This window comes from Dermacentor silvarum, chromosome 1 (genome assembly GCF_013339745.2).
Source record: "Dermacentor silvarum isolate Dsil-2018 chromosome 1, BIME_Dsil_1.4, whole genome shotgun sequence".
Classification (NCBI taxonomy): Eukaryota; Metazoa; Arthropoda; class Arachnida; order Ixodida; family Ixodidae; genus Dermacentor; species Dermacentor silvarum.
The window spans coordinates 109,708,417-109,725,193 of NC_051154.1; the positions used below are offsets into that span (position 1 = coordinate 109,708,417).

The 16,777-nt window shown below is 44.4% G+C and overlaps 1 protein-coding gene across 3 annotated transcripts in view; it reads right to left on the reverse strand.

The window, feature by feature from the left end:
• Positions 1–1,078: 1,078 nt before the first annotated feature.
• The window catches only part of LOC119434826 (hypoxia-inducible factor 1-alpha inhibitor-like), a 42,244-nt gene continuing 26,545 nt past the window's right edge, over positions 1,079–16,777 (reverse strand). For all 3 annotated transcript variants that reach the window (XM_037701883.2, XM_037701890.2, XM_049672253.1), the window contains exons 6-7: positions 6,957–7,064; positions 1,079–1,336 (exon numbers count right to left, since the gene is read on the reverse strand). In XM_037701883.2, coding sequence (XP_037557811.1) covers positions 1,292–1,336; positions 6,957–7,064 — 153 coding nt within the window. In that variant the 3' untranslated portion in view covers positions 1,079–1,291. The remainder of the gene's footprint in view (positions 1,337–6,956; positions 7,065–16,777) is intronic.

A 16,777-nucleotide genomic window follows, 5' to 3' on the forward strand; every position in this document is an offset into this window, starting at 1 on the left:
TGCCGATGTTCTGGCGTTGAAGTCCTTTCTTTGAAGGTCAGTGATACAACGCTGGTGGATGAGGTAACTTTTTATCCTTGAAGAGAGCCGTACATCTCGAAGTGCTGGTAACAGGGACAGTTATGGCAAGTGGTCTGTGATTTGGCCACACACATTCATTTCATTCCTTAATATGGCAGTTACTGTTTTTTCAGCCAACTACTGCACACGTCTTCTTTCTACCGATCCACATTTTGCAGCGTAAATGATGCACAGTGTGTTAGCGAACACCCAGTTGCATTTCCGACAGCTGATCGCACAGCGGCAGGACAGAAGTAATAGTTTTGCATTGGTGCGCTTTTGCTGAGGCAACATGCGGCGTGCCGCCGAAAGCGCCACCTCGTTCCTCTAGAGTAAAAAGAGTCTATAGAAGCTAGGAGAAAATGGCAACAGGCCAGAAAAAGGACACTTTGTTCTTTTAAGAATTATGTGAGCATACCAAACGTTTGGTGTGCAGAGGTAACCATAAGTTGATGTGTGCATTCATCTGTTTCTTTTGCTACATTTTGAAGTTTTATTATGATAATTTGTTATGTTTGGGTGCGATTCCTTTAGCTGCTTATACTTTTTTTTCCCCAACAGATTTTTTAAAGTTGCATTACACATACGGCACATTTTGCCTGTTCGGGTGGATTACTGCAAGAGGCAGACATTACCTGCACGATAAATTTTGATGTCCAGGTTACAGATTTAAAATGTTCACTAATTCACTTTAGAGCACATGTTGCGATTGCAAAATGGAAGCTGAGCAGTAGGTAAGTCATAAGACTATAGCGCTTTTGAGATATCCGCACGCAAAATCTGCTAAAAATACATTGGTGTTCCATTAAAATCGTCCCAAACCACTAAAGGGATGCTTTTGGGAAACAACTAGAATGCCAATGTATATCGTAGCACATTTAAGTATGGTTAAGTGGTGCTAGTCTCATTTGCAACATGTGCCCTAAAGTGAATAACTAAAAGGTTAATTCATGAATATTTTTAATTGGCTCCTTGGGCAGAATTGACTCGCACTGACTTTGAAAATAAAGGCAACACATGACAAATGAACATGCCATTTATTGACCTTGAGCTATTGAAAAAATATTTCACCACACTGCAGCAACAGACTGCAGAGCAAATAAGTTAAACTAACGCCTACTGAAGTCTGCAGAAAAACAAACATTCTGCATGACAAGAACATTACATTAAAAGCAGGGAGAAGTATCCATTTATGCTCACAGCAGATAAAAATTACAGTGGATGCACTGTCTCATGTATATCTTCCAAGCACCATAGCTCTTAGTAATGGGCCAACCTGAAAAATAAAAACTTTCATCATGTGACTAGTTTTCAATAATGCGTGCAAGTTTTAAGATGTGGTTTATGTCCCTCCTGAAGAAAAATGTTTCAAGTGTGACATGCACAATATGCGAAACAACAGTGATGACTTTAAACAAAGACAACATATTATGCTAAAATAAAAAGTTAATATTAGATGCAATATATGCATTTATTCCAATGCACCAAAGCCAAAAGAAAGATTATGCTAGTAAACCAATGTTTGCCGGATATTATAGCTGCATGGCCGCTGGATAAGAAAAAGGTGCGGCCTGCTGCGTGCATCAAAAATGGCATGATACGCCGTGGCGCCACCAGTCAAAGGCTGTTATCTGGGAACGGCGTAGAAAAAGCATCAGGAACGTGCTAGGAACGCCGACGCATCCCATCCCCTACAGGTAGCGCCGTTCGGGCCAGCCAAGCAGCTGCAAATGCAACTACGGCTGTCACGTTCGCTCCTATTGCAGCCCGCCTGATGCGGCAGGCCACACCTTTTTACGAGCGGCCGCGATAGATGTAATCAACATTAATGGCATAACTTTTTGCAATGTTACACTGCACTTTACCTGCTTTTTGCTGTACTAGCACAAGTTGTACCTCATGTCATACAGTAGAGGTCCTCAAACTGTATTGCAGGGAACCCTGAAAGCACTCAAATCAATCTGGACAATGCCTCTGTTATACCAACTTTGCCTGCCCCATGGCCAAAAATTTATAGTCAAGCTGGTGGCACCACATCCTTGGGGCCAAGTCCCTGTGGTGAAGGACCATGACAGCATTTGTGTTAGGCTGACACCACTGTTGGTCACGTTGCTCAGTAGCACTGGCAAGATGGCAAAAGCTCTCGAGACTTTTTCTGTCGTAAGGGCTTGCAAGTTCGCTTGGCATGCCTGCTACAATTTCACTGCAGTTGGCTGACTAGGCACACAACTACCAAACACATCGACTGATTATATGGACACAATTTTCTGGAGCTGCTCGACTACATTACAACTTCGCCACACTACCATCATGTGCCCCTAGAACCAATGCGTAATAATGGCTGATATTTGCGATACCATACAGCATTTTACTCAACTTTAAAGATGCCATTTCATTGGTAAGATTTTTATTGGCCTTCCAAGTACCATTTGGCAGCTAAGCCAAATCTTGGGTCAACTAGACAGCTAGATATAACCTTCAGTCACTGACTTGCCACTTAGGGCAGCAAAACTTCTGTCAAGTAAAACAGTTGAAATGGCACAGGCACACAGAAAGTCAAAAGTTGCCTATCCATCATGAAGATGTGTGGGAATTCAAGCTGCACCTGTCAAGAATACACACCAAACACAGCATGGCTTCAAGCATGAAACAGGCCTTGGGTTGTGTCACAAAAATCATGGGAAGTGGTATCAAACCAGAAGTATGTACGCCAGTCAGCCCTGTGCAGAGGTTAAAGGCCACACTATGACTGTTGCTGAAAGCTGGGCATGTGCTGTCAAATAGATTCTTCCTACCGTTTTCAATATGCGCTTTTTTGCAATCAACACGCGCTCAGCTTTTGGTGGCATAGTCACCATGTGGCCTGCTTCTAGTGCACTAGCCTCATCGGTCCCCGCACAAAAATCTACAGCCGTCATAATCCCCCCCTGTATGTTTCACTGTAGGGGTCTACACAGGTTATGAAATGTTCATATTTAAAAAATCATGCAATTAATGACTTGCTATACACTCAAGGAACTAAAGCTTCATACCATGATTACTGGATTGACAGATATGCCATTAAAGGAAAAAAAAGTTTTTTTTTTCTGTTAGTACTTCTGTGACAGGCCATATTCTCATCACAAATGTTAGTTCATGGCAAGACTGACACGAGACCTTGCACATAGGTCCTTTGTGCAAGCGGAATTTATTTTTCGTAAAACCTGAAGCATTTGCAAGCTTGCAGAATGAGCTAGAATTCGTAAACTTTATGGAAAAGTTGGGACAGTAGGCAGGTTTGCATCCCTGCCAACGGAGCAATAAAAAATGCCCACTGATCCTGAAAGTAACTATACTCTTAGATGTTTGTGACTGTTCCCCCACCAAGCACCTCCCTGCTTTCACATCTCCTCCTCCACCTAGGAAATGTTGCAAGCTGTTGGCTTATGGTTAGGGGTATGCGAATATTCGAAAAGTTCCAATATTATAGTTTTAATATTTGTATTAGGTTTGAAAAATAGGTATTCGAAAATGGTTCGAATATTCGGTTGGATACGAATATTCGAATGAAATCGAATATATTGCTGATTTTGTGGGAGCAAACACGGTTCTTAGCATTTGTTTCTATCTAATCTAAGAATATTAGGACGATTTTGTGCCGAATTTTGTGATTTCGCGCTGCTACCGAAATTTCACCTGTAAAGCACACTCAGCCACTAAACGTCTGAATTTTGCGGGAAAGCAAGCCTCTCGGTAGCAAGGGGCACAGATATGCGGACAGCGAGGGTGGGCTTTTTTTCAGCGCCACCCCCAATTCTGACCTTATTGCTTGACAGCAAGTGCGATGAGCGACGACTGGCACAGGGTCACATGCCTCCGAGTTTACGGGCATTTTAAGCGGTATAATAAGGCACAGGCTGGCGAGGACAGCCTAGTGGGAATTACTAAATTCTCCAAGTTAAGATGAGCCAAATACACAATGATGTAGTATAACGGCTTACTAGTCTAGTTGTTTAACATTGACAATGCAATTGCCATTTCCAACATAACAAATTAACCCAATTTGCTAATAAATGCATATGCATATCATTATTTGATTCGATATTTGAAGCTAAGTATTTGTATTCGACTCATATTCGAAAATTTTGATATTCGCACACCCCTACTTATGGTCAACATGGTTTTATATTTCTTGCTAAAGATAATTCACTGCCAATCAGCTTATTATTATATTCTTTACCCTCTAAATATTGTTTATGACACTGAATGCAATACAATAACATTTAAAAAATTTGAACTGCCTCAATCACTGTGCTCTGTACTATGCTGCACCAGGCATTGCCACAGCAGCCAGGAGAAGCTGGATTCCAATGCTTAAAGCAAACAAGGTAGAAGGTAGTAATGCGTCACAGAGAATGTGTTCTGTTAGTGTTGCATGTATTCAGTAAGTAGCTATTGCCTCATCTTTTTGGTGTTCGTCGACGTAAGCAAGTGCCATCTTGTGAAAAGCACTGTGTGTGTGGCTCTTCAAATTAGTTGAAAGTATGAATTTGAATGTAAGTATGGTCTTCTGGATGTATTTTATAGGTACAATTCTGTGGCTTTGAGTGAGTGCAGTTATGACCACAGCGTAGCTGTGAGTGCAAGGGGAACAGTGCAATTATTTTTAGGTATTCTGTGTTTGTCAGTGCAGTGTGAAATGAGAAAATACGATGGTGGTGTTCCTAAAAGCTTGTCAGTTACTGCCTACAATAAGAAGATTACTATACACATAGCATGCATTATTTTCCCCTTAAGTGAAAAAATAACTATTTATGTTTATCTTAGTGCTTTGCAGCAGTCTTTGTGTGGTGCTAACAGCACTAATCTGAAGTACTTTATTATTATACTATTTTTTATGTATGACTCATTACATACAGTTGACTATCAGGATTACGAGTAAACATTGAGATGATGGAGTGATAGCACCAAAGTGCAAACATAAGCCAGCGTTGTCTATGGCTGTAGAAAAACAAAATCTAAATAGGAAATTTTCACAGATGCAGCAGCAGGTGGCTAAAAAATTTGAGCTCTCCACAATGAACAAAAGGGGAAGGCCTCGCATGCATGAGTGACAGCTCTAAGTGTTAATGAGGCATCAATGAGGGAGCCATACTTTCTGAAAGCTGGGGTGGTTCCTTAAAGCATAAAGTTTTGGGAAACCCTGCTATACAGTAAGAATTTGCTACAGCAGAGCGAGCTACAATGAAATATAACAAAAATTTGTATACAACAGAGAAACTGAATTAGTTTTAACACTTTATCAGAACAGTACATGTCGATAATACTGCTCTGCAATACAATGAGAGTGCTTATAATGAACCAGCACATTGTTAGGAATACATTTTCTGTATCCTGAATATCATCATGAGTTGGCAGCTCAGAATGAAGTCAACATTTAAAACAGCATTCATATTAAGTGTATTGCTCCAAACAAATCAAGGGCGGTCTTCTCGGCATGCAGTCAAGATAATATGCTGACAGTTTTGGGCCCCTAGTCAAAACCACCTCCACTGCAGCACATGTGCACAGGCCCAAACAAGTCATCTGGGATCCATCATATTATGGGGCAAAGCTTTTCCATGGTGAACTCCATTCCCACAACAAAAAACTTTGCTCTATAAGTAGAACTTCATTCATACATTTCGGGAAAAAACAGGAGAAATAATGTACTAACCGAAAAAAAAAAAAAATGCACGATCTGAAGCCACTAAAAAATCTGACATACCCAACTGAAGTTGACATATACGTAATGCTAAACGTTGCGCGAATCGTTGCAGCAAGTGACTCCAACGTGTGCTAAGCTTGTGGCACCTGAGCGGCCCGAGACGCGCGTTGTTGTTATGGCGGCTTCGGCAAGCTTACGAAGCCTCGAATTCAGCCTGGCTCAGCAGCTTTTTGCAGTGGGTCAATTTGGCAGCAAGCTTTCACTTGCCTGCCTATTTGGCACGAATCGTTGTGGCATGAGACGCCGGAACGTGTTGAGCTAGTAGCGCCCGAGTGACCTGAGACGCACATTGTCGTTCTCCTATTGTGCAATTCATAATTAAATTAGCCCAACCATACAGGCGATTCTGTCAAAATATTTAGCTTTCAAATAAAAATTAGTTTCAAACTGATGCTGAAGGGAGTGCTCTTACTTTGTGTTTCAATAAGTCTCTTTGCGTTATTTTAGGAGCCCACTTATTCGCTCAGATATAACAATTGAATCACATGCAACAGATAGGTTCCTCTATAGTGTACATCTCTAGAACGAAATGACCTGTACAATGAAGGATTCTGTATGTCCCAGCCAAATTTGTATCTTTCGTGTGCATTTTAAACGCCTCTACAGTGAAGACCACTACACCGCATTAGCCTGTACAACAAATGCACATAGTGACAGGGTCAATGCCTTTGGCAGCAACTACTGAGCAGTGGCACACATAGTAAGCACGAAACGACACCACATCAAAAGGCCATGCGGATTCAGACTTAGCAGCAGCATATCCCCACCAACCCTCACCCCCTAACAAGAGGAGGAAAAAAAAAAAAAAGCCTAGCGGCCTGAAGTGCCAAACACTTTGACAAACGGCACTAGCATGCCATGAACCTCGCTGCCATTAGGTCAAGGTCGCCTGCAGTCACACATTCTGTTGGATGAAGTGTGCAGTAAATCAGCAACTTCTTTCACTAAGCAACTCATAAACTCATGTTAAATAAAGGTTCTCTTTTACTGAACACACTTGGCCTGCTCTATTGGCACTAATGGCTTCGAAAGTATTGTGTACTTTCTTGTACGAAACATTTGTTCAACGAATCAATCTTTTCCCTTTGAGATTCATACAAGCACACTATGTGTCACTGGTGGCATGGTTCTAAATTTCTCAGATGCTAACCTCATTGACATCCTTGAGTGCTTCAATTAGCATTTTTTCAATATTTCGCATGATTGCCATTTTTTGACGACCAACCAGGGGGTAGACGACTTTGTCCGCTGGTGCAGTCTGCAAGAGAGACATCAATGATAATGTGACAACAGACTCGCACAACACACGCACATGATGGGCAAGTTGGAATAGAATCATCAGAATGACACCAGTGCAAACCAATGGAAGCTTAGAGGAGGGCACTCAATATAAGCGTATCAGTCAGTGTTGCATCAGTCATTTAAGTTTGTGGGGATTGCAGAGATCCTGTCGATTGCTTGCCACAACAATCGACATGCAACCCTCACTACGTGGCATTCAGGTCACATGGTGCTCTGTGCATCGTGGAGTATGCATGGCCAGGGCCTGATAAGTTGGCGGGACTTTCAACCAAGAAAGAGTCTATGGCGGGCCAGCGCAGCAAGCATGGGTTCGCAAGGCGTGTGCCATGCCGAGGTGTAGGATAGCTGCTTGGGTACTTGAACTGTTGCTTTCAATATTTTTGCCGAATGTATATTATCTTAAGTTTAGTTATTTAAAATTGTTCCTCTGTTGCAAGGCCTTTGTTGCTGGTGCTTAAGGCTGGCAAACTAAGACTCGGGACTTCGAACCGAAGCGAGGATGCTTCAGGTTCAAGTGAATTTTCACTGCAAAATTTTATTTTGAAGCAGTTTGGAGCAGGCCACTCTGAATTTGGGTGGAATAATGGAATATGGCAGTGCACTTTGAAACCACGATGGAACACAGAATAAACCAACACAACCGCTGTACGGCAACTGTCTTAAGCAACGTCTTAAGCTGAATTTTGAAGCAGATTACCCTGATACTCAAACCATCTAATGCATGCAAAATTTGGTAATAGTGCCTGCAGATTTTTAATTAGTGGTAGCAATCACAAAAAAACACGCATTCTGCAATAGTGAGTCCGAAATTTCGAAAATTAGCACAATGCATTTTTTATACACATTTTTCTTTAGTGTCTTGACAGTGTGGGTGAAGTGGCTGGAAATGTGCTTAACCAGCAGACTGCAGAGAGAAGCCAGAGTTCTGAACTACTGTGGTTTATTGAAAGCTATTTCTACATAACAGAAATAGTTTCACCTTGCCGCAAGCCAATCACAACGCGCGGCAGTAGAAGCGCGCTTTGTAGCTACGCATACTAGAATATAGAAGAATGGGTCAAGTGGCGACACGGCACATGGTTTCCTGTAAAGCCAAAAACATCAGCGGCACAACAATCGAACTATGCACTATTCCCGCGCCGATGCTCATGATGAAAGCGGAAAATGTTCTCAAATTATGTGGCCCAATCGACGCGGTAACATAATTTCTGGGTCACCATATGTCACCGCAAACCCAGAGAGCTGCAATCGACCCTGGGCTGGTATAAGGTAAAACTATTCCAAATCCGCCATTAGCCCTACGTGATAGGCTAAAATGACTCGGGCCTCGCCCATATGGGCAACTCAACCATTATCGCAACTCATGCCACGTCACATCCGCTCGTTAACTTCCACCATGTCTTCACCAAACTACATAAAGTCATAAGCGTCAGATACACCACCAACCACCACGAAACTGCAGGTGAGAGGCTAAAAATGTTTAAATTATGGGGTTTTACATGCCATAACCATGATCTCATTATGAGGCACGCCGTAGTGGGGGACTGCAGAATAATTTGTACCCATTCATAGTGAAATATTTAGCGTGCACAATCGACAAGGACACAGTGAAGGGAGACACACGAGCGCTTTGTGCCACCTGGGATTCCTAATTAACGTGCACCTAAATCTAAGTGCACGGGTGTTTTTGCATTTCTTCCCCAACGAAATGTGGCCACCGTGGCCGGGATTCGATCCCGCGACCTCGTGCTTAGCAGCCTAACACCATAGCCACTAAGCAATCACAGCGGGTGGGTGAGAGGCTAATAGAGCTACTGACTTTAAAAGCTATTTGCATTCAGGATTAAACATTCACATGAAATAAATAAGGCTTGTGGGATAAAGCAAAACATAGGCGATAAAAACCACACAGCGTGCGTCCCTGGCCACATCTAAGTTGCACCTGCAACACCCGTACTTCGGCTGGCCGCATGCTGCAGACTGCAATGCCATTGCTTGTAGCACCTGTTGCGTCAAGGCGCGAGGCAAGTTTTCCCCCCCTCGCCAGAAACTGGCAAAGCTACTGCACACCCTAGTAGTGCCTTATTCCTTTCCCCTTCACCACTATGATTAAGAACATCTAGGTGTTGTTGCTATTGTTAGTACAGTATAGACCACTTATAACGTAACCGCTTATAGTGCAGGACCGGATATAGTGCGGTCTTTTCAGACTCCCGTTAATTTTCCCATAGCACTCCATGTATACACGTATTGCTTATAGTGCAGTTGCGGGAAACGAAATACCGGTTACAGTGCGGCCGCCTGGGAGTACGGAAGTCAGTGGAGACGGCGAACGCTCCCCTCAAACGGGCACCCCAAGAAGTGCTCAACGAAGAAAGAGTGACGAAGTGGAGGAGAAGGGCACGTGGTGCGATCGAACAGCCAGTGAGGCTGAAACCAGAATATTGAGTGCGAGTCGTGAAATATCACGGCGCGCATACCGAGCGAGGGCCACGAAACTGCCAACGCCGGCCAAAGCTCGCTTCACGATAACGGCAGTAAACGAAACTTCGGGGAGCTGGGCGGCGCCGGCACGGCATGGCGAAGGGCGCACACGGAGACCGTGGAATGTGAGGGAGGTGGGCGGCAGGGAAGCGAATTTTGCCTCGGCAACTCCGCCGCTTCGGTGGCTCCCCTCGCCCTCCCTCGCAACTCCTTCACTTTTGACTGTCACCATGCGCGCTCGCCGCCGTGCAGGCGCCGCCGCTCCAGCCAGCCCGGCGCCAGCTCCCCGAAGTTCCGTTTTCTGCCGTTATTGGGAAGCGGGTGTTTGCCGGCGTGGACAGTTTCGTTGGCCGGCCTAGGTCAGCGCCGCTGCTTCCCTTAGCGCCGTAGCCGCAGCGTGCAAGATCAACACGTCACTAGAAAGTAGAGGAAGCATAAAGGAGAAAGAAGGGTTCACTGCCATTTTCTACGCGTGGCTACGGTAGCATGGCTGAGACGTCGGCACGTACACAAATGTTTCGGCGCAACGCAGAATCGGCGGCCTTGCCATTTGAGAGAGGGTAAAATTCTGCCGCATTTATTTTTTTTTGTTCGCGCGCGACATTGAGGGGTCTCTCCTAAGTTTTTACTCTATAGGCCGTTTCACATCCTGCGACTGGAGGGAAAAAAATTGGTGCGATCGCACGCGTCGCAATGCGATTTTTGGCGGTGCCGGAGCAATGCCGGTCGGAGGCGCCGCTGTGTGAATTATTTCGAAATAACGAGATTCGACTGTAAATTGAATGCAAACGTTCTAGCTGCATTCCTCGACTGTCGCATATGCGTGGCGGCTCGGTGCACATGTTTTGCATATGTACGGGCCTTGAAAATTGTTGCTTTGGTTATAGTGCAGTACCGCTTATAGTGCGGATATTCGCGACTCCGGCGACTTATGTTATAAGCGGTCTACACTGTAGTAGGAGTGCCTTCATGGCAACTCTTGAAATGAAATCGCAGACAATCGCACAACTCTGCGAATCATATACATATGCACTACTAAAGGGGACTTTGCAGCGGCACTTGGTTTCGCTTATGTAAACTACAGGTTTTCCTGCTCAAATTAATCCAAACACCAGCCGATTTATTCCCAGCGCCAGTGAATTTAATCCAAGCAGAACGTCCTTCAAGAACCTTCGAATGCCAAGACAAGCAAAATTTCGTGAAAATGTTGGGAGCTGAAAACCTTCGTTCAAAATGAAACAAGATGGAAGACCCGTAGCTTTCCTCCCACGCGACTAACGGCAACGTTTAGAGGGTTTTCTTCCCCCCCCCCTTTTTTTTGTGAGAGCGATACAGACAGGAGATGTCAATTTGAGCAAACAAATGCGAGAAAATGTTAGCATGAGACTGTTAAGAGCAGGAATGAAGCACGCCCAATGTCGTCGTGTCTCTCATCTGAAACACCTTACAGTGAGTTAATCATCACTAAATACTGGTAGGCTTTGGTCACTAGTCAATAGAAGTAACTTACCTATACTAGGCTACCGGTAGCCTCCAATAAAACACATCATCATGAAAGCCAATCAGTAATCACACTGTCAATTATTGAGCAATTAACTAAGCAACTACACCTTACTGCTAGTAGGACTATAGTCACAAGTGATCATTAGTTACTAACCTACGATGCTAAGTTGTCCCTGTGTTACAGACTATATAGTCATGGATATCAAATGAAATGTCATAAAATGAATGATTCAACTATGCTTACTGGGAACTGGTATGATTAGGTCAACCGTGATAATGAATCATTTATTTTACTGGTACAATTATAGATTTCATTCGTGCAAGTTGCCACTGATATCAATAAAAAAAGTCGTCAAATCAATATTTCTTTGGTTACCGCTGCTGACTGAATACTTCTGGTCAGGGCTGGGCAAATATATTTTGCAATGGTATCATGATACGATACAAGGTTCTCAGGCAACAAGTATTTGAGACACAGATACAAGATACAGTAGAACCCCGCTGTTACGTTCCCAGGTGCTGCGGTTGCCCGGCTGTTACGTCGTTTTCGGCCGGTCCCAGCACAGCTCCCATAGAACCCAATGCATTGGTAACCCCGCTGTTACGTCGCAACTGTGGGACCGTTCCCTCATCATACGTTGCGAACTGCCACCCCGCGCCGGCCTGAGCAGTCATTTTGACTTTTCATGTCGCTTGGCTTGATTGCCTGACGATGGCATTGGCCGCCCAAAGTGCCAGGGGCGACACTTATGACGTACTTTCGGTTTCCGCCAGCAAAAGTATGGCCCTTGAGATCCGTATTTGCTATCTAAAGATGGTGTCTATGACGCGTTGCGGCCCTAAAATTGGTTTTGGCTCATAGATGTTCCGTATAAGGTCCAAGGACGATACAGCCGTCGCCGCGCGCCGTATGCTTAGGGTTGTTCGTTTTCGGGTAAAACCCGATTTTACCCGATTCTTGCACCCCGAACAAGTTTCAGGAGAATCGGGTTAAACCCGATTTCTCCCCGAATAAACCTCCCTGTAGCGATCTGCACAATCGTGAGTTGCTGCTAACTCGTGTTGATGCTCTTCCCCTTCTCTTCTCACCACTACCTGTCTCCTTTGTCACCCCTTTCTCCTCTCTAATCTTTACATCCCCTCCTCCCCCCCACCCCCGCACTGGGTTGTATGCAGGTGAGCCCACATTTGGGCTCAATAATATCCCCAGTGCACTTCCTTTCCTTTTCACCCGAACCACTTTCTCTCTCTTGACGGTCTGCCGTTCTCTCCTGGCGCCCCGCTCACAAACAAACGGGTGCATTTCACCCTGCTGCTTGGAGAGTAGCGCTGCAGTTTTTATCCACGCTTTCTAGACAGGTCGCCGTGAGAGCGTACATGCACCCCCCCCCTAAAAAAATGCTTGCAGAAGAAAGTGGGAAACACGTTTGAGGCCGGCCACGCTTCGAGTACATTGTGAACAAATTTAGGGTGAAAGAAAAGCAAAGAAATCTGCCCCTTTGCCCACTGCAGATTAGTCTCGGGTATGTGCACCTGCTTCCAAGAATTTCACGCGGAAGGGACGGGTGCACTCAAAATCCTGTTTTGACAGGAGCAGCAAAATTCTGGAAATTGTGGTATTGCTCTTTTTCGAAGAACTTCTAAAAAGGGTCACGTTTTTTAGTGGGTGGGGATAAAGACGAACGAGAAGAGAATGTGAACAAAACGCGATCCAAGGTTGGTCTCTTAGGTTTTCTTCCAGTTTTTCTGTGACGAAGTGAATCAGGCTTCTGATTGGTGCGAACTCTAACCAACGAGACGCATATCGCCATCCTCACTTAGCATTACCAGGCGCGTCTTGTGAGCGCAAAGCCACCGTCACGGACATAAGGCGGCACCGGAAACTTCAGCGTGGAGATGGGAAGAAAACGAAAGACACTGGATGACTGGTGTAAAGAACATGAAGATCTCCAGATCGCAACGAAAGACAGTGAAGGCACCCGCACGTTAGTGTGCAAATATTGCAACACCGAGATGGTCACCGATCCAGCGAAGAAGCCCTACGACCGAATTCGTGAGCATCTAATGTCATCTCGTCATAAGAAGTTCAAGACGGCTTCCAAGGAAGCTGAGACTGCGGGAACGTCTCAGCAGACGCTTTTTGATATGTCCTGTAGACAGCGTGCGAAAGAAACTGAAGCGGACGGCGTTATCCATGACTTTGTTCGTGCCCTAGCGTACAGCGGAATAAGCATGCACCAGGCGGACGGACCGCTGGGAGACTTCGCACGCAAATACTGCAAGGCCGCGAAGACCATGCCAACAGGACAAAGACTTCGGCTGAAATACCTGAAAGAAGCTTTTGACAAGGACATGGAGAAAATCCGCGATGATATGCGAGATGTGAAAGTGAGCGTCATCGTCGATGAATCCCCAGACATCACTGGTGTGCCTACCATCAACACTCTCCTGTGCTACTATAGCCAGAAAAACGTGAAGAAGCACGTTGTTCTGGTCGACGTCGACAGGGTAAATGCATCGAACAGTTACACGGTGGCCAGCGCAGTTAGCAAGGCACTCCTGACGGTTGGCAAGACGTGGAAAGACGTTGTGGCAGTAGCCACAGACTCAGCGGAGTACATGCGAAAGATGGTTCGAGAAATCTGTCAGGCTGAAGGGATCCAAATCTTGCATGTGAAAGATATAGCACACCTTATTCATGTGAGTGTTGACCATGCCATTTCTTTACCATGCATGTCTGATGTTCGATCCGTAGTGATCAAGTTTAGAGCGTTATTTAAGCACGCTAACAAGCTTTACCAAAAGTACACTGAAATTTGTTCTTCTAATGGCCTCTTTGGACCTGACATTAAGAAGCCACCTTCTGTTGTCCCGAATCGATGGCAAAGCTTCTACAAGGCACTTGTGGTAGTCGTAGAAATGTGGAGCTCGTTAACAGAACTTGCTGAAAGCTCGCATGATAGCAGCAAAGCGGAAGCTATTCGAGGGATACTTTCTGAAAAAGAAGTTGTTTATGCGAAGGCAATCTTGATGAGAGATGCACTCGGCCCACTTTTGGAAGCCCAGAAAACGCTTGAAAGTGGGAAGCTTTTGATGCCCAGCTTTGATCACCTGGTAAACGTGAAGCTGCAGCAGATTGTCGGGGAGCTTTCGGCGATGATCGGTAAAAGCGATCAGGCCAAAGCTGTTTTGTCTATGTTACCCAAGCGCAGCGCTAATTTAGTAAAAACATGTTCTGAAGAGTTCTGCACGAAACTCGCCACAAAATGGCGCTGCACTCTTGGACGGAACGTCTCAGAAAAAGAGGAAAACCAGCTAACTTTGTGGAAGTTGGGAGCCGTCCTTGATCCGTTTCAGAAGCGTCTGCTGGGGCAGTCATTTGAGGACTACCGACCTCTGTTCATGTCCGTAACCGACAATATAGATTCCCTTAATGACGAGTTCAACCAGTATTTGCTGGAAGCGAGCCCCACAAACCCAGCTGTCGAACTAATCGAGTATTGGCATGACTCTACTTCTCGCTACCCAAGGCTTGCAAAAGCTGCACTGACATTGTTGTGCCTAGCTAATGGTAGCTGTGATGTGGAGAGAACTTTCTCCCAGCTGAGATATGTTCAACGACCGGACAGATCTCGAATGGAGACTGACATGTTGCGCATGCAGATGATAATGTATGTCAACAAGGACGTGTAAAAAATCGATGACCAGATTTTCGAGAATAAAATGTATAATTTCTAAGAGTCAATATTTACTGATTCATTCATTTTCAAACAAACACAAAATTTCGGGTAGTATACTGTATTTGCTATAATACTCTGGTGTCTGTCCCAATTACCAGCTTGAAACACCAAATTTAACGTGTTATACTTAAAAAGCCCGTGATACGTTTTGATAAGCTCAGTGTAAGTTCTGATAAGTACAACCGTATATTTAACCCGAAAAAACCCGAAGTAAGAAATGGTTTCGCAAAAAAACCGATTTTTCCCCGAATATCAGTTTGAAAAATACCGCCCGATTTTTACCCCCCGAATTTGAAAAAAATATAAAACCCGAAAACGAACAACCCTACGTATGCTGTATGTGCGAGTGAAAGCGTGCTAGGAGAGCCGACGACAGCGTCTAAATCTCGCGCGCGAAAGAAAGAAAAGCAGGGAGGAAGCGCGCCTTCTTCCGTTGCGCTCGAGGCACCAGCAAGGGAGCGAGGGGGGAGAGATAGAGGGCAGCGTTGTGCTCTGGCATCAACTGCGTACTGTATCTTGAAAGCGATCTGCGTTGGGGGCAGAGTCTACGAAGTGTAGGTGCGTCGGCGGCTCGTAGCTTTGTGCATGCTGTGTGTTCTCGGCGCTCAGTTTGCATTGAAGCGATAGACAAAAGCACGAAGGTTACTTCGCTCGCTTCTGCAGCAGAGCTTAAATTCCTCACGCCAGCATTTGACAGCGCGTGTCCACGCTCATCGAGTGTGATGTGTTCATGTTTGCCTGCGGGCGCTGACCCCATGCTTGTTAATATAGTTAATAAGCGAATGTTTACAAGTTTATACGGACAATAAAACTACTATTCTTACTTTGTATAGCTGTCTACTAATTTGCTATTGCAATCGATACTTCAGCTGTCGGGCAAAACTACGACTTTTTTTTCACACGTAAGAATTAAAATAATATTGTGTGCAGTTCAGCACTACTCCCCATTTCTCAATTTTTCCTGTTTCCCGGCTCTTGCGTTTCCCGGCTCTTACGAGTTTTTTTTAACGGTCCCGTGAAAAACGTAGCAGCGGGGTTCTACTGTACTACCGCAATTATTGCATTCGATACGATACTTTCCATTTGTATCCTTAAAATACTTCGATACATTAGCAAATTTCTTAACCAAGGTAATGTTGTTTGCTGTCGGTTGGAGCTACTCAGATTATTTTTTGCATTTCGCCTACTTATATAATGTCTTAATTAATCAACTTCTCAAATATTACAATTAGATGAAAATTGTCAATGAGAAAATTGTAGCGCAACATGAAAAACTCCCGATACAGCTTTCTGTTGCTCAATATGTTCTACATATAAGTGTTTTTCCGAGAGTGAAAGAAGCCCGCGAATACATGCAAAGTGTCTCGAGCGGCCAGTCGTGCGGCAATTAGATATCAAATGAAAAGTAATAAAAATGATGATTCAAATATGATAACTAGGAGATCAGACGATTGAGTCACTAGTGATCACGAATCACTTTGTTTATTATCACAGTGGTAGTCTTCCATTCCCTGATTATCACTTCAATGAATGAGCATCATTATAAAGTTCTTCTTTCTGACTATATAGCAGACAGGGTCAAAATACTGGTAATAACTAGTAATTATGTTCACTTCAGTGTTCTCGAAAGTGAAAGATTTCTGGACTTGCAAGCAATAACAGTAGCTCACGATGTCCGATTAAGGTATTTACCCGATTTTAACATGCATCTTTTTTTTTTTTAAGCAAGAAAATTGGGCCAAAAATTGCTTTCACAATGCAATCAAATACGAAACCAAAACCACTGTGAATGCACTGGTATCCGATTGCCTTGCGCTTGCGCCATGCGTATGTTTTACTGTATAACACGACTGCATTATGGTGAAGCAAAGTAAAAAAAACATGCGGTAAAGCTGTCTTTAGGAAACCAGCCGCCATTGTGCAAGACATATCAGACCCTTGC